This window comes from Mastigoproctus giganteus, chromosome 6, assembly GCF_048544385.1.
Source record: "Mastigoproctus giganteus isolate SK-2022 chromosome 6, ASM4854438v1, whole genome shotgun sequence".
Taxonomy (NCBI): domain Eukaryota; kingdom Metazoa; phylum Arthropoda; class Arachnida; order Uropygi; family Thelyphonidae; genus Mastigoproctus; species Mastigoproctus giganteus.
In genome coordinates this window covers 230617694-230637158 of record NC_143580.1, presented here as the reverse complement: position 1 = coordinate 230637158, position 19465 = coordinate 230617694, and the positions used below count along the sequence as shown (strand labels likewise).

At 36.7% G+C, this 19465-nt stretch overlaps 1 protein-coding gene across 3 annotated transcripts in view; it reads left to right on the top strand.

Moving 5' to 3' along the window:
• LOC150085071 (heterogeneous nuclear ribonucleoprotein U-like protein 2) overlaps positions 1–19465 on the top strand; it is a 372157-nt gene that overhangs the window by 263560 nt on the left and 89132 nt on the right. For all 3 annotated transcript variants that reach the window (XM_090376770.1, XM_090376771.1, XM_090376772.1), the window contains one exon: positions 8088–8243. In XM_090376770.1, coding sequence (XP_090232896.1) covers positions 8088–8243 — 156 coding nt within the window. The remainder of the gene's footprint in view (positions 1–8087; positions 8244–19465) is intronic.

The following is a 19465-nucleotide window of genomic DNA, read 5'->3' as shown; positions in this document are numbered from 1 at the left end:
TATGACTGGAACTGATAAAAAAAAAAACTTTGTTATTGGAAAATCATTAAAACTTGTGTTTCAAAAATGCAAGGAAAGTTCCTGTGGATTACACTGCAAGCAAGAAAGCTGGGATGACTTTGGATATAACAATAAAATATTTTCTTCTTCAAAAAGTAGTAGTGGTGGCATGTGATGCAAGAAAGCGTATGAGCTTATGCAGCATCAGCCAAAAAAAAAAAATTACAAAACAATCCCCTCTAAACATTTGTCCAGTTCCTCCTTAAATTTATTTAACCTATCAACTTCCACGGCAAATGGAAGTTTGTTCCAGCAATTAACCACCCGCTGGCTAAAGGCAAATTTTCGCACATCTATTCTACATCTGTCCTTTCTTAATTCAAATTTATGCCCCCTTAGGTTCGTAATCTGAACAGGTGGAAGGATCCCATTAGAATTCAGCGTGCTCATCCCATTCAAGGCCTTATACACTTCAATCAGATCACCGCGCAGGTGCCTAGTCTCCAGCAACTGCAATTTGCAGAAATTAAGCCTCTGTTGGTAAGAGGATCCCTTCATTCCCCTCACCAACCTTGTTGCCCTTCTCTGTACACGCTCAAGTAAATCTACATCCTTCCTAAAATGAGGCCTCCAGACCTGTACGCAGTACTCAAGGCGTGGCCTGACCATTGCCTTATACAGAGGGATAATCACCTCCTTCTCCCTGCTAGCAAAATTCCTATATATCATTGACAAAACCCCATGACCTGCCCTGGCAGCCTGTCTGCATTCCTCAGAAAACTTCATATCTGACTGCACAATTACTCCCAGTCCTTTTCATTTTCTACCTCCTTAAGTGTAGTACCACACAGTTGGTACGTTTCTTTGGGGTTACTTCTACCCATATGCAGTACTTTGCATTTTTCAAGGTTAAACTTCAGTTGCCAGTTCTCAGCCCATCTGCCCAAATTTTCTAGATCCTGTTGCAGTAACACTCTGCCATTACTGTCATTAACAACCCTGCCAACCTTTGTATCATCTGCAAACTTTGATACTAAGTCTGATATACCTTCATCAATATCATTGATAAATATACAAAACAACTGAACGCAACACCGAACCCTGTGAGACTCCACTAATAACATTAGCCCATGAAGAGCAGCACCCATTGATTACCACCCTCTGTCTTCTCCCACTCAACCATCCTTTTATCCATTGCAGCAACTTACCCTTAATACCAATCTGCTCCAATTTGTACAGTAGTCTTCCATGCACAACAGTGTCAAAAGCTTTCCTGAAATCCAACTATATGATATCAAAATTATTTTTTGCATCCAGTTCCTTTGTAACCACATCATAATAACCAATCAAATTTGTCAGACAAGACTTTCCCTTAACAAACCCATGCTGTGTCTGAATTATTGCTGCATTCTTGTCTAGATGATCCTGCAATGCATCTTTAACCAGTGACTCCATTATTTTACCCGGAACAGAAGTTAAACTAACTGGTCTGTAATTACTCGTGTTACCCTTCGATTCCCCTGTGTGAACTGGGGACACATTTGCACAACTCCAGTCCGTGGGGACCTCCCCTGAGTCCAAGGATGCTCTCATAATTATGGCTACGTGTTTGCTTAGTTCCTTTGCTGCCTCCTTTAATATACCGTATTTCCCCATGTATAAGACGCACCTTGTTTTTGAAAAATTTGGGGTCTAAAAACTGGGTGCGTCTTATACAGTGGTTGTAGATTTTTTTCACGCTTGTTGTCTTTGCGCTTATTGTTACCAGTATATTAGGTTATGTTTTGCCACATTCTTCCCAGAAATGGCTCAGAAAAGATTTTCGTACAGTGCTGAATTCAAGTTAAAAGTGATTCAGTTTGCAAAAGTTAATGGAAATCGTGCTGCTGAACGTAAGTTTGGTCCTCCAACTGAGAAAACAATCTGAGACTGGCTATGGGAAGAAGAAACCCTACTGAAAACGCCACAGCAGAAGAAGGCCATGAGAGGCAAGTCAGCAAAATGGCCTGATTTAGAGAAGGAATTGAAGATGGTTCAGCATGTTTAACTACAAGAAGAATTGTTGATGAAAGAGAAGTTACTGATTTTAAAGGAGAATACATTTGGTGCTTCAGGTTCATGAAATGGAATGGACTAAGCATGTGCACACACACCAGACTTGCCCAAAAGATGCCTGAAAGCTATGAGCAGAAGGTCCTTGAATTTCATCGTTTTGTCATTCAATGTCGGAAGACATCAGTTTGAGTTGGGACAGATTGCAAATATGGACAAAGTCCCCCTTCAATTTGATGTCCCTAGTAAGAGAACTGTTGATAATAAGTGGGTAAAAACTGTAACTGTGAAGACAAGTGGACATGAAAAGAGCCGTTATACAGTTCTTGCTTGTTGTGCCAACGGAACCAAACTGCCTCCTATGCTGATTTTCAAACGCAAAACAATGCCAAAAGAAGACATTCATCGAGGAGTGATTGTCGACGTTCGTGACAAGGGTTGGATGGATCAGGATGGGATGAAGATCTTGTTTGACAAAGTTTGGAGCAGGAGACCAGGTGGGCTCTTACTCAAACCTGCCCTATTGGTGCTTCATCAGTTCAGGGCACACATAACAAAAAATACAAAGAAGATTGCTGCAGACCGAAAAACAAAACTTGCCATCATACCTTGCCATCCCAGCTCCAACCACTTGGTATCAGCATTAACAAACCCTTCAAAGCTGATGAGAGACGAATGGAACCATTGGATGAAGTCTTCTGTGGACAATTTGACATCAGCAGGAAGAGTGAAGAAACCAACTATAGGAGAAGTTTGTACCTGGGTGAAAAGATCTTGGGATAATATCAAGATTGAGATAGTTGTCAAGTCATTTAAGAAGTGTGGCATTTCAAATGCCATAGATGGAACTGAGGACAAGGCAATATATGAAGACAGTGATGAGTTGTATGAATTTTATTATGAATAAGTTCAATAACTTTATATAATACATTTTTTTTTTTTTTCCCCAAATTTTGGGCCCCAAAATTAAGGTGCGTCTTATTCATGGGGAAATATGGTAATTGGATAGATCCCATCCACCCTAGGTACCTTTCTCTTATGTTTAACTTCAAAAATTTGTCCTCCGCTTTGTTCTCAGTTATTACAGAATCATTAAGCGCCCTGTTACAATTTGATAACCTTCTGGCATTTTCAAACCTATAAACTCCTCGTGTTTGAATGTAGATGCAAAATACTCATTCAGTTTGTTTGCTATCTGAGTAGGATCATCAACATTTGAACTATCGATATTAAGTGGACCAATCAGATTCATCCCCTTCCTTGTAGAGTTTATATAAGTAAAGAAACCTTGCTATTTTTCTTTGCATTCTTTGCTAAAGATTTCTCGTAATCTCCGCCTGCCTAACCTCCTTTGTGACTCGATTACAGACTAGCTTATATCTGCCATAGGCTGCCTCTGTGTTGCCTGATAATTTATATGCATCCCATGCATTTTTCTTCTCTGCCACGCGTCTCATTAGTTCATTTGGCAACCATTTAGGCCTAAACCTTGAACAATATTTCTTAATAGGCATGAAACATTTAGTAGCTTCCACTATTAATTCCTTGAATGCTTCCCACTTAGAATTTGCTGTTGGTAACATCATCAGTTAATTCCACTCGACAGAATTTAAAAACTGTCCTGCACATTCAAAATTTGTCCAACATTAAGCTGGTGTTTCTGCCTCCCAACGTGACATCAATTTTACAACCAATGGATGTAAGTGTAATCAAGAGATGAAGGATTTTATAAAAGATTTCTAGTTCTACATCTGATCAATCAAAGAGAACAGAAATTTTTGAAGGAACTGAGGCTTTTAACGTGGGTGTTTTGATGGGAAACTTATGAAATATCAAAGTGAAATCTTTAAAACAAATAACAATTTTAAGATTCATAGTGATTATTAAATAGTATTGTTTTTAATTACAATGAAATAAATTGTGTTTAGTATTAAGTGTATTGTAGTTTATACATGCATATTAATAGAAATAATGTCGATATATACTTTTTTCCCTTCCCCTCTCTCTTATATTTCTTTTATTTTTTTCAAATCTATCTTTTTATCAAGTTATTGATAATTTTTAAAAAAAAATAGGAGGTAGACTAGCTCATCACTAATATAAAGTATTCATTGTCTAATGGCGGTGGGCATTTTCCCATCTTCTCTATCAATGATATAAGGAATAATGGTTATAATGAGGAAATTTTGTCGGTCCTTTGATACTTATTATAACCAAGTTAGACTGTAATTGAAAGTGATAGTATAAACCAGTGTGATGTTCTACGTTGATTTCAATATTTGTAAAAGAATAAGAGAAGTTTATCTCAATATGATACATAGAACTCTTCCTTATGATACTCTCCAGAAATTACATGAGAATTCTATTAACATTAGTCATCCATATCTAATCTCCGATTTGTGGTCCTATACGTGCATGTGCAAAGACACAAGATTCATGATCACACATATCCCGTAATTTTCATTCCTGTGTTCACTACATATGGTTGAAGATCGTTGTTAGCTCCGGGAAGGAAAGGGAAAACTGTTTGCAAAAGTTTTCGTTAAAACTTTTTTACTTGATTTTTAATTGTTTTCAATTTATTTTTTACTGTAATGTTATTCGTTTTAATTTCTGGAGAGTATCATACGGAAGTGTTCTATGTATCATATTGAGGTAAACATCTCTTATTCTTTTACATAATTGAAAGTACAGTCCTCGGATAACACGTGTTTACACTACACGAATTCGATCATACACAATTTATAAATAGTGGAACGATATAGTATATAACACAAATCGAATTTGCTTATGCACGATTCTCCTTTGTGTTTACAAAAAATGGCAGTCGAATGCGGAATAACCCCAACTGGACACAACACAATAGGAATGAAGAGAAGATTCTGAAAACGTATTTGTTTTTTATATCAGTGAAGGGAAAACACATTTCACCGTAATAACGTAAAAGCCCACACAATTCCAGCTATCGGTATTATCACAAATGCAATTAGATCGACTTTACTACCAGTTTATAACAGATTCCACTAGCAGAAATGCAGCTGGAAATTGTTTTTATTGTTTTATAGTAGTAACCCCTAGAAATGTGCTTTAGTAAAATGTGAGCTGGTGAGGTGTTCATAGTGTGTCTCTGCCTTCATGGTGTTGTTTATTCAGTTGCTACACGCACGCAGCTTTGTTTATGTGTATCAAGCGTGCCTCCTCATTTTGTAATTGTGCTTTATTCCCTAAAAATGAGTAAAATACTTAAGGTGTGAAAAGGAAGCGTCCTGGTGAAGACACTACAGATTCAGAGAGAAAAATAAAAACAATATCAATAAACAGAGGCTGACTGGGTCAAAAATTCTTACCCGGGAAAATTTGTAGTGGCCTCATACTAGCATTTATGGCCAAAATCACACCGGCCCACCTGGGTTTTCCCGGTAAGGCTTATGGACAGTCCACCTCTGTCGATAGAGAAAAAATATGAAATTGTGAAACGCATTGAGTGAAATGAAAGACCATGTGATATTGCTTGTAGTACAGGCCTAAATGAGGAAACGCCAAGAATTACAAGGAATGCCGAGAAAATAAAAACAACTTTCATAGCAGGAAAAACTGAAAGTGTAATTAAAATCCATTAGATTATGACACAAGAATTGGAAGATATGGAACGGCTGTAATCTGTTTGATTAGAAAATCAAATAAAAAACAAGTTTGCTTACGATAGAAGCAAAAGCATTAGCAATATTTTATTACGTAATAGTCGTAATAAAATACTTACATATTTTATTACAATTATTTATTGTGTTTGGTAATGTTTTGGTTACAAATGTGTGTTCAATCTTGGGTGGTCAACACTTAACCCCATTTTCCTCATAGGGCCTGTTTATAGTGCACGAGGGTTTCTAGGAACAGAACTAACGTGCTATACGAGGAATGACTGAACAGTGAAATGTCTCTTAACCTTACCATCTTTGATTCCACGTATATTTAGTCTTTTATAGAAGTCACCTTGCAGAAACATAAAAAGTTAGATGTATCATGATATATCAGATACTTTAATAAGCCAGTAGAAATGTCTTATTTTAAAGCGCTTTTGATAAATAAATTATTTTTTAAATATTTGGGTAATATAGTTTGTCTGGATGATTTTTTTTGTTGAATTATTCTCTTTTCTAAAAGAGTTTCAAAATCATATATTGTAACATTTTATTATTACCAAATTACATAAATTTTTAAGTCCTAAAACATTATATAAACTGTCTTTTGGAATTTACACACAGTTCATCATTTATATTCATTTTCACATAAATTGTTCTTGTTATCAGTGATTCCTAACAGAATCGTGAAGTTCTTATTTCCCGTTTTCACATGTTACTGAATCTTCTTCAAATTCCCTATAGTTGTTTTCATTTATCTGCTGTCCAAGGAGAAAAATTTCTTTTTTGTACTTTTATAAAATTAGTTATAACATGTCAATATCACAGTTAATGCAACATTTAATTTAATACTTTTGTATAATATTTTTACCAAATATTTTCAGGCCAATTTTATGTATTCAACATTCCATGCTGTGTCCATATTTGCTACTAATGTAATTAAAATAGGTTAATACTAGAGCAATTTAAATGATTGAATGTTATAATATCTTGGTCTGTTGGTTGAAAAACACATGATGTATTAGCAGGAAGAAGTAATAAATTGAAGTTTTCTTCTTTTTTTTTTAAATTTTTGTCCAAATTGTGAAACCATTCACACACACACACACACACACACACACACACACACACACACACACACACACACACACACACACACACACACACACACACAAAAAAAGAACACTTGTCATGAATGGTTGTTTTTGTCCTGAAGAATGTATGCGCAGTAAATTTGTTCACTCTGTTTTTCTTTTTTTATAACCGAAAGAATAATAACCTTTAAACAGTAATGATTTAATTGATAAAGCACAATAAAGGGAGCCCGTTTCATTTACATTAAAAATATTTTTGGGTCCATATTGTGTTAAGGAATAGCATATGTGAAATCCACTGTTCCTCATTATTTTCATTAACAGATATGTTAATGAAAATGACAGCCTTCAGAACAGTGTTATTTCTCTTACAGAATGTATTAAGCCATCCACTGCTAGTCGAAAATGTCTTTTTTAAAGCTTGTTCTTGTAGTGTTGGACTGCCTACTGGAATTCTTCTAGTATGAGCACCCACCACCATGGCTTGTACTAGAGGAAAACCAGGCAAGTGATAACTTGTTAATTTCTTGATATTTCTTGTTTGATAATTTTTTTTTTTTCTTTTAAAATTTTTTGGAATCAGTTTTATCACAATTATTCTTTTTTGCTAACTGTCTTTGCAGTAAACCCATTGCTGCATCTTATATGACTTTAACGTATCTAAATTTAATATTTTCGTTTTGGTTTTTTCTGCTATCACATCCATATTCGAAGATGGATAGATCAGAAATGAATGAAATAGCAATATTTATAGTTGCTTCAGAAACTCCAAATTCATAGAAATCTGTGAAAAACACTGGCTGCCAAACAACTAGATTAACCATCTGTCAGGTATGCAATGGATGTCCTAGAGAATTACAAATGTCTAGAAATCTATGGTTCCCAAACAAGTGGATTAACGGTCCCGTTCGGGTCAGAGAGTGGTCACTTTAGAGAATACAGTTTTAATGCACAGGACACTTATATAATTTTGAGAAATATTGGTCTTTTGTAAAGGTGGTGTCATTGAGGAGATGGTCGCTTATAGAGGTTTCGTCGTATGTTTCAAGCATTACTTGAAGGAAAATCGAGATAGATGCGTTATATGTTATAAATGGTTATATTGGTAACCATTTCTCAAGTACAGTATAAAAGTTTTAATCCTGAGTTATGTTATTTGATAATCAAACTTGTCTGAAAAGTGATGCAATGTGAACATAACTTTTTAAATATGGAAATTTTATTGCTTAGCATTTATTTTGTTAAATTTAAATTATTTACATCATTATTTTTGGTGATGTTGTGTCTCTTTTTTTAATTTCAGAACATGAAATCTGACACAGTTGAAATTGGATTTTCCAAGAATGGGAAATTTCAGGGAGTTGCCTATAGGGTTTCAAAAGAGCAGTTGGGCTACAAAGCTCTGTATCCACATGTGCTAACAAAAAATTGCTCCTTTGAAGTTAATTTTGGCCAAAGAGTAAGATATTATGATTTTTAATAATTAGCCTTTCATATTTTTGTTACTGTTTGATCTTTCTTATATTTTTGTTGTCTTGTACATGAAGAGTTATACAGGATGTCCACCCTGTATAATACACATTTCTCATACACATGTACAAAACCAAAACATTGTGTAAGATACTTGGTACAAACATGAATCCACTTCCATGCAATTGGCGCCTCTGTAGCCAGGTGGGAAGGAGCAGCAGTGCGCAGCACACGCTTCTTGATTAGACCGGGGTTCGAGCCCGTCACCACCAAATACGGAGGATGCGGAAAGGTCAAGGAATGACCACCGCATATCCCGGAGCAATATGGCCTTAGTTGCTAATGCTCCAACAAAACAAAAAACAACTTCCATGCAATAGAGTATATCTTTACTCATTAACTGGAAGATGTGTACAACACAGTAGATAACCACAAAACAGTAATCATGGCAAAATTTTTCAACTCCCAAGAAGGCACAGTGCTTACTTTGGTTCAGTGAGCTGCTGTTACATGTAAATTTTGAATACTGTTTAATTAGGAGCAACTGAGTAGACCTACAGTTCTGCTGTGGCATAGAAAATTCATAAAGGATTCCTGCCTGTGCAATCATCTCTGGTTTAATTGCATCTTCACTTTTGTTTAGCAACCTAGGTGGTTGCTAATGTGTTACACTGCTGTGTGAGAATGAAACTATACAAATTACAGCTCATACAGAAGTTGTCAATTGAAGACAAAACCAAGCTGATTAGTTTTGTGATTGTGCTGCCATCTACTGCAGCACTCACATTTTCCATTTGGTGAATAAAACCTTGGAAGATATCCGCTATCACCTGGAAGTGGTTTCAGGTTTGTATCGTGTAGCCTATTCCTACAATAATGTTATTAATTTTATAAAGGAGTCTTGTGTGTATATCTTGTATCAGTCTTAAACTGGATGTGGTCACAAATTTGGCAGTTCTTTCTCTTTGTGTTTCTGTTCTTTTTGTGAAAGATATGTTTCCTTATGGGAAGGGAGGTGTCAAGTCTCAGCATTATAGTAAACCCTGTTTTCATATTCCAGAAAATGAAGTTTTTAATGGCAATAAAATACAAAATATGCACCTGCCTTCACAGATTGTGTTCCAAGTTGCTCTGAGCGGATACACATTTGACAAGTGACATTTAAAATAATAGAAGAATGACCATTTTTCTATGGTCATTCTTCTATTCTACCACGGTCTACAATACAGGTTACAGATTGAAACCCTACCTAGTAGAATGGTAAAATTGACACCGGAACTCCACTGACATTGTGACATCGATTGAACTCAGTACATGGTTCAGTTCTTTAGACACAAAGAATTAAAGTAAATTTAGTGTAATATTGCACAACTACTAGAGGTTTCTCCATTTTCTTCTAGCAGTTCATTTCCATGTTCAAAAATCAGGCACTACAGTGATATGCCACATGTTTTGGAACTCATGCAATAAAATTGAATTTTGCACTCGATGTGCAAGAAAATTAGATGAAAGGGTTAAAATATTCTGCTGATCACCATGTTGGACTCCAGACGCTTCAGGAAATCATTGACAAACTTCTAGGATATTGATGTTAATGATCAAACCTAAAAATACTCATTGAATACTGAAAGTGCAGAATTTCATTTGACTTATCTTAATCATTGTTGAAAAGGCTAAAAAAAAAAAAAAAAAAAAAAAAAAAATTCTAACCTGTACTGTCTGGTGCACAAATTAGCTTTGAAAACATTTATAAAAATGTGTGTAGGGGATACACAATTCATCATCTACCAGTGCACTTTTTTAGATTAAATGTTTTATTTTACTTTAATTTTTTCAGAAAAGTTGCCACTAGTATTGAGTCATATGAGAAAAATAAGTGCTAGTTTTTGCAGCATGAGAGTCTCTGAAATGATTAAACAAGAATAAGATCCATTTGTTTTCGTTGTACAAAAAACTTAGTTAATTCAAGGAAGAAAAATTCTCCCCTTTTGATTTAAATTGATTCAGTTTAAATCGTGTATTTCAACAATGTGGCTCACAAGAAATTTGTACCAGAGAGAGAGAGAGTCAATGCTGCATTCTATGTACAGGTGCTTCAAATACTATTGTAATAATGTATAAGTTAGTGCATTTGCATCATTAAGTATATCTCATATTGTGAATACCTTCACGAGTTGCCACAATATTGCACTACCTCGAATAAGTAATGCTTCACCATAGGAGAAGACTATTGTTACTTATTCTCGGTGGATACCATCACCCATATGGCACCATTTCAGAGCTTATTGGCTCCTCATCAGTGGGTGGGCAGATACCCTGGTGTTGCAGTGATGACAACCCAGTTGCTAAGTATAAATCCACAATATGAGAGATGCCTGATGGTATGGAGTAATTTAGATTACGGTATAGTTTTGAAAGTATTCACAATATGCGATATACTTAATGATGCCAATTTATAACTACTTATGTAGTTGGCTATGCACAGAAATGCAAATACTTATACATTAGTTAAACTATTTACATAACCTGAGGCTTTAGTCCTAAACTATATCGTAGACTATTGAAATGCATTTCCTGGCTGAGGCCAAATTTTGAGAGAAAGGCAGCTAGTTCTTGTTGTATGACAATGACCCTTGCCCATTCTGCACTTGTTGTGAAGACATTTCTGGCAAAATACTGCATTTTACACATTAACCATCCATCCTATTCTCCCAATCCTAGATTCAGTGGACTTCTGCTTCTTCCCCTTTCTGAAGGCGCCTCCGTAGCCAGGTGGGAAGGAGCAACAGTGCGTATCACACACACTTCTTGATTAGACCAGGGTTCGAGCCCATCACCACCAAATACGGAGGATGCAGAAAGGTCAGGAAATGACCACTGCATATTCTCGGAGCAATACGGCCTTAGTTGCTAATGCTCCTAAAAACCAAACAAACAATCCCCTTTCTGAAGGTGAAAACTGCTCTCAAAGGAAAGAGATTTTAGGATGCTGAAGACATAAAGAGAAACATAACTGCCAAACTGAACATCATCTCTTTGGAGATCTTCGGTGGTTCTTTTCAGAAACTTTTACAATGGTATAATAAGTGCAGTCATTTAGGTGGTGATTACTTTGAATAAAAAATAAAACCGCTTTTGAGATCCTTTACGTCCTTTTTATTGCACCACTATGAAATTTAATCCTCACAAATAAATATATACAATATTTATAGCACAAACTGCTAGTGGCCAAGCATCCTCCTTCATAAGTAATTTATCCAGCCCTCCTTAGTTGGAACAATGATAATTGCAGCTGGAGCCTTTTATCCCATACAGTGTCTATAATTTTAACAGTTTCTCACAGCAACTGTTGCAAGATATTCAGCCAGGTAACTAAGATAAGAACTCAGTTCAGGTTTAACTGCCAAGCCTGGTCTGTAGTGCAACTGTTTCAAGTAAAATTCTCACAGCATTTCTGAAGTAATCAAAAAATGCTTAATAACAAGCATTTACTCTAATAAAGTGGTATACATGTAATAAATGTATATGTACAGTTAACTTGATGGTTAAGAAATAAAATTTGCATGTAATTATTAAATTTAATTTTACTGTTATTAGTTAAAACATTTTGTGTGATAATTCATTAGTTGTGGAACTCTATAATAGTTACATTTTAGGAAAGTTGGTTTAATGGCCAGTGTCTAAATTGGTACTCAGCAACATTTGATTCTTAGATCATAGTGTAACTACAGTAATTTGTCTGTCTTAATTAAGACAGACAAACTGTTGTCATAATTAATCAAGACAGTCTTAATATACGGTCTTAATATAATAAAGTAGTAGTATACTACACTGATTACCGTTTTTAAGGAGTGTGCAATGAACAGAACATAAGGGAAAGATGTGAAGAAACTGCTGAATTTTCTTGAACCTTGAGAAAGATTTTGAAATTGCAAAATATAGAAGCAGAATTTAGTTCAGAAATTTAAGTTTCTGGGTTAGTAAATTCTGAGAAATGAAGATATTACCTCATGTAAAGTTCTCTTCTGCAGTATGTCCTTGTTAATTTTATATCAGATTATTCAAAATGCAGTGTGTTTTCAAGTTGCTACCATATGCTTTTTAACACGAACAGTTTCACATACAGCTACAGTGAAATTCAGAAAGATTTGCCGTCAAAAATTGTTATAACAAAATGGAATGAAACTGACAAATTCCCTACTGTACCATATATATGTTAAGGTTAAATTTTAGATTTCTATTCGCTTCCCCAAAAATTGCATGCTGAAACATCATATACCAAAAATGAAACGGGTCGGGGATTTACATACTTCTAAGTTTTACTAGGGGCGCACATGTAATTCAGCATGTTTATGCCACTAAAATGAAAATATACTGATCATCAACGATAAAATACATGATTTCTGAACACAGATGATATGCATCTTCTGCCTGTACACACTCGATGTGAGAGAGAATAACAATGAACCACACTCTGTGTAGGTTTAAAAAAAATAATAAAATAACTGTGTATGAGAAATGTGAATTATTCCTCTCATAATAACAAAGGTTGCCTAGTTTGTTTTGCAACCATAATTTCCATGCAGCTCAGTGTATATGAGCTGTATATTAAAACAAACTATTGTTTATTATTTTAACACAAATTATATTGCATAGTAGATGTTTAATATTTGTAACCAAGATTCTGAGCATTTTAATATCAAGGTAAGGATCAATAAAAGACAGTTTAAAAATATAAAGCAGTGACAAAAGTATTTTACCACAGTATATGAACAGATACAACATATTAACTGTAACTAGAACATACAACATACAAGTAGTTCTAGACTTTACAAGTTAATTTATTCTTAGTGCACGCTTGTAAAGCGAGAATTAAATCCCACAGACATAATGATAATAATAGGGGGTTACGTTCTCAACAATGAAATTAGTTAGCTAATTAGTTTATGTTTAAACAATGATTGATTTATCCAAAGAAATTAAAATGTAGCCTGTAAATTCAAGCAAATTATAATAATAAAGAAATTATTTATGACTTATAAATTTTAAAGAATGTTTATTCTTCATCATCGACTAAATGCACATTTGTTGATCACTTATTATTGGCTCGGCACTCATTGGTTTGTTGAAGGAGTCATCGTCTTCAAAAATGCTTCAAGAGGTGTTTGTTTCCAAGAAAATCTTCTCTTTTCTTTATAAATTTCAATAGATTTTTTAACGGAATGCACAAATTGCAACTAACACGATTTGCGGGGAGTAGCAAGTTTACGAAGAGAAGATTCTGAGTACAGGGGACACACATTTCATCATAATAATGCAAAAACACACACAATTCCAGCTATCTCTTTTCTCAAATGCAATAACATAGAGTTTACTACCCATTTATAATTGCTTTCAGTAACAGAAAAGCCCAATAAACCAGAAAGTGCAAATTGTTTTTGTTTTATGGTTGTGACCTCCAGAAATGTGCTTTAGAAAAATATCACAAAGGCGTTCAAAATTGTTTCTTATAACAGAACATATGATAACGATGAAAATGTAGTGCATTTTAGTGATTTGAATTGGTAACTAATGCAATTTGCACTGTAAAAAATTTGAATTGGTAACTAATGCAATTTGCACTGTAAATTAATATTTACGATATTAATCTGGATACGTAAATGTGAGAACTTGTAAAGTGAGAACTGCCTGTACAGGGGGGGGGGGGAATACATAAAAATACAAACATAATATGCATGAATGCATCAAGATGTACAGTGCTAGATATAATCATTCTCTCTCTCTCTCTCTCTCTCTCTCTCTCTCTCTCTCTCTCTCTCTCTCTCTCTCTCTCTCTCTCTCTCTCTCTCGCTCTCTCAGGCACCTCCGTAGCCAGGTGGGAAGGAGCAGGAGTGCGTAGCACACGCTTCTTGATTAGACCGGAGTTCGAGCCCGTCACCACCAAATACGGAGGATGCGGAAAGGTCAGGGAATGACCACCGCATATTCCGGAGCAATATGGCCTTAGTTGCTAATGCTCCTAAAAACCAAATAACAAACAAACATCTCTCTATCTCTCTCTCTCTCTGGAATTTTTTTGGCTGGTGCAGCATAAGCCTCAGGCTTCCTTGCACCATATGGCTAATAATATTAATATTGACCAAACCTAATTTAAGGTGAGTTTCTGTTGTTAATGGGATGAATCGCCAATCAATCAAAAAAATGGAGTCTGGTTGACAAAGATGCATAAGTTCCCAACTATAGGGATCAAACAGAAACTGTGCAAGTTCTCACGTTACGACTACAAAGGAGTGATGCTAGTGGAAGGATCATCCACAATCAACTTGAGGACTTTTTTACGTGGTAAATCGCAGAAAGTCTATTTACTTACTGCACTGCTAACAGTTGTTCAAAAGGTATGAACCTGTCAATGAGATGGTTCTGTTATTGGCTACCAGGAAGGGGTGAGCCTCAAGGGGGTGTTTCACACCCCCCTTGAGGATCCCCCCCACACAAACCTCCCATATATCAGGTTCACAGATAACACCTGAGAACATCTTGATTGTCGCTATTAATCTGATCTTGTCTGCATTTTCACACCAGGGTCAATAACAAGTGCAGTGGTTGTTTGAATAGGGTGAAATTATGTTCGAAAGCTGCCCGGTAAAGCATCCAATATTCTGCTGCAAAAAGCAGTTTCAAAGTAGTTGTGGCTACTGATGCCAAACTTTCTGCGCAATAAACACTGGTCAAATGAAACGAGTGAATTGTTGTGATGATTTTCTGGTCCGGCACATGCAGAAGATAATTCTTCATTATCCAGTGCATTCTGAGCATTTCCTCAATATAATCTTTGAGGTAGTGGAACCTGGGTTTCCTGTCACTAATTAATTCCAAGTCTACTTGCAAGTCCACTATTGGGATTTGTTTTCCTTCTGCTGCTTCAAACCACTTTTTGAATATTTTTGGTATTATTGAGAAGCTACTGGCTAAGAGCAAAGAGTAGAAGGGAAAAAAATCAGATCTTCATCTTTGAAACAGATAAGTCTTAGATAATCAAGATGAGTCACTGATGAACTAAACAGGTCCTTCACATTGATCATTATATACAAAAGTCCTTTCAAGTGAAGTTCAGTATTATGAAGTTAGCAATATTGTAATTATAGAATTAGGATTAGTAATGCCAATTGATGAAAAGAGAGGTTATACAGCATCAGCCAAAAAAATCAAATCCATATCACCCACCCATCCCATCCACTAATTTGTCTAGTATCCACTTCCAAAACAATAGATGGAAGCAATAAACAACCTGTTGGCTGAAGGCAAACTTTTGCACATCTATTTTGCACCCATCCTTCCTCGATTTGAATTTATTCCCTCCTGCACACTCTGAGGAGGAAGAATCCCATCAGTGCTGAGTTTGCTCAAGCCATTCAATGCCTTAAACACCTTAATCAGGTCACCTGGCAGTTGCCTAATCTTCAGATGCTGCAGTTTGCAGAACTGAAGCCCTTCTTGGTAAGAGCACCTTTTTGTTACCCTACCAATCTTTGTTGCCCTTTTCTGCACACATTCCAGTAGCTTACATCTTTCCTAAAATGAGGCCTCCAGACCTGTACTATGCAGTACTCAAGATGTGATCTGACCGTTATGTTATACAATGGGATAATCACATCCTTATCCCTGCTAGCAAAATTCCTGTATATCATTGACAAAACCCCATGAGCTGTGCTGGCAGCCTGTCTATACTGCAAAGAGGACTTTGTATCTGTCTGCACATTTACTCCCAGGTCCTTTTCATTTTCCAGTACCTTGCATTTGTCAGTGTTCAACTGCCATTTCTCAGCCCATCTGCCCAATTTTCTAGATATTACTGCATCAGCATACCTTCATTACAATCATTAACCACCTTGCCAACCTTTGTATCATCCAAAAACTTAGACCTTAACTCTGATATATCAATATCATTAATAAATACAGAAAACAACAGTGGGCCCAGCACCAAATTGTGGAACTCTGCTAGTAACATTAGTTTACAAAGAACAGTGTCCATTGATAACCACTCACTATCTTCTCCCACTCAACCAACCCTTCATCCATAGCAATAACTTGGCCTTAATGCGGCACTGCTCCAATTTGTACAGAAGTCCTTTAGCTGCAACAGTGTGAAAAGATTTCCTGAAATCCAAGTATACAACACAGTGTGGAAATTGGAAAACAAAACTCTGATGGTACAGGAAGAGGGAAAAAAAATAATGATCCCATATATCAGTAAACTGACCCTGGTTTTTTCAAAGTAACTTCTTCCTGTGTGCATGCAACAGTCACAAAGCAATTAGAAAGGTTGGTGGAAAGCTATGACTGGTATGCAGTTTTAATGTTCTCGCCACAGCTCTTGAATGGCATTGACATCATCAAAATAACAGCCTTTCAGTGGTGCCTTGAGTTTTGGAAACAAAAAGGAGTTACTTGAGGCTAAGTCTCGTGAATACAGCGGGTGCGACAGTACACAAACTTTTTGAGAGCATTGTGGCTTTGTGCATTGTCATGCAAGAGGAACAAACTGTTGTATCCATACTGAAGCTGCACACAACAGATTCTCTTCAACAAACATTTCAAAATGTCCAAGTAGTAGGCAGCAGTAACACTTTGGGCATGAACACTTTGTGCATGGTGTCCTTGCTGTTGCAAGGAAGTAAGCATGATTTTTTATCTTTCTTGATGAACGTTTTTGACTTTGGGATTGTTTGCCAACTTCCTCTCTGCACTTTGTTCTGGGGTTGTACTGAAAACACATCTTTCACCTGTAACTATTGAATTTAGGACTTGAGGTTTACTCTTAGCACGGTACACTTGATTCATCATTTGAAACATTTCCGTGGCACTTTTATCCAGTTCAACAAGAAATTTTGATGTTTGCTCGTTGTTCCATTATACCTCCATAGCACAGACACGAGAGACGCAAAGTTCAGGTTGTGCTGAAATGCTGGCAATTTCCACTGATTGACTGCTGTGCTTAAGGAGCACTCAATTTCATTTCATGTTTACTATCTAGTAGATAGCAGCACCAGCACTCATCCTATAACACCAGGCACCACTGTAGCCAGGTGGGCAAGAGCAGCAATGCGCAGCACACACTTCTTGATTAGACCCGGGTTCGAGCCCATGACTACCAAATACGGAGGATGATATAAGGAATGCGGAACTGGAATTTGGGGAATACAATGTGTATAGAAATGATAGACAGGACAGAAGGGGAGGAGGGGTTATGCTATTAGTTAAGAAACACACAAAATCCAAGGAAGTGAAGCCAGTCGACATCGATGGACAGGGCAGTGTCGAGTCAGTTTGGTGTGACATAAGCATAGGGAAATCAAAATTGAGAGTAGGAGTGTGCTATAGGCCTAATGACTCTGATGAGTATAATAAGATATTGTACAGGGAAATGGAGTGGGCCAGTAAATCAGAGAGTCTTATAATGGGGGATTTTAATTTCCCAGATATTGACTGGAATTTGTGGGTTGGTCACTCACACACTAGCCAGGCTTTTGTGGATTTATTGGATGATTGTTTTCTACATCAGCATGTTCGGGAGGCAACTAGAGGGAGTATTACTCTTGATTTGATTATCAGCAGTGATTCTTCATGCATTAAGAATTGCAGATAAATGAACCACTAGGTAGCAGTGATCACAGTGTGCTGAAGTGGGATTTACTCAGAGGTAACTACCATTAGGGGTAAAGGGAAGGGTTATTGCTTCCGTAAAGGCGACTGCGATGGACTGAGACAGTATTTAAATTCTATACATCGGGACCAACTGATGATGTTACCAACAGCAAACTCAAAATGGGAAGCATTCAAGGAACTAATCTTGGAAGCTACCAGGCTTTACATACCAACTAAGAAATATTGTTCAAGGTTTAGGCCCAAATGGTTGTCAGGCGAACTAATGAGACATGTGGCAGAGAAGAAAAATGCATGGGATACATACAAATTAATGGGCGGCGTGGAAGCCTATGATAGATATAAGTTGGTCTGTAACCAAGTCACAAAGGAGATTAGGCAGGCAAAGGCAGATTATGAGAAAACCTTGGCAAAGAATGCAAAGAAAAACAGAAAAGAGTTCTTTACATATTTAAACTCAAGAAGGAAAGGGATGAATCAGATTGGTCCACTGGATGTTGATGGTTCAACAGTTGAGGATCCAGCTCAGGTGGCTAACAATCTAAATGAGTATTTTGCATCTACATTCACACATGAGGAGTTATTCAGGAAGGGGAATGTCGTAGGTGAAGTAAACGTTGGCAGTGAGCTAGATGATTTTCTAATAACAGAGAGGAAAGTGGAGGAGAAATTGTTGAGGATAAACATAAAAAAGGCACCCGGGGTGGATGGGATCTATCCAGTTATATTAAAGGAGGCGGCAAAGGAAGTAAGCAAACCCCTAGCCATAATTATGAGACCTTCGTTGGACTCAGGGGAGGTATCCATAGACTGGAGATGTGCAAATGTAACCCCAATTCAAAAAGGAGGATCAAAGGCTGACACAAGTAATTATAGACCTGTTAGTTTAACTTCTGTTCCAGGAAAATTAATGGAGGCACTGGTTAAAGAAGCACTGCAGGATCATCTAGACAAGAATTCAGTTATAGCTCAGACGCAGCATGGTTTTGTTAAGGGCAGGTCTTGCCTGACCAATTTGATTGGATACTATGATGTAGTCACAAAAGAACTGGATGCAGGGAATAACTTTGATATTATATATTTGGATCTTAGAAAGGCTTTTGATACTGTTGCACATGGAAGACTGCTGCACAAATTGGAGCAGTGTGGCAATGGAGGCAAATTGCTGCTATGGATAAGGGGATGGTTGAGTGGCAGAAGACAGAGAGTGGTAATCAATGGACACTGCTCAACGTGGACTAATGTTATTAGTGGAGTTCCTCAGGGTTCAGTGTTGGGTCCGTTGTTGTTTTCGGTGTTTATGAATGATATTGATGATGGTATATCAAGTTTAATGTCCAAGTTTGCAGATGATACAAAGGTTGGCAGGGTTGTTAAGGACACCACTGACGCTATGCTGCTGCAACAGGATCTGGAAAGGTTGAACATGGGCTGAGAGGTGGCAAATGAAATTTAACGTTGACAAATGTAAAGTACTACATATGGGAAACAGTAACCCCAGAGCAACGTATCAACTCTGCGGTACTACACTGACAGTGGTGGAGAATG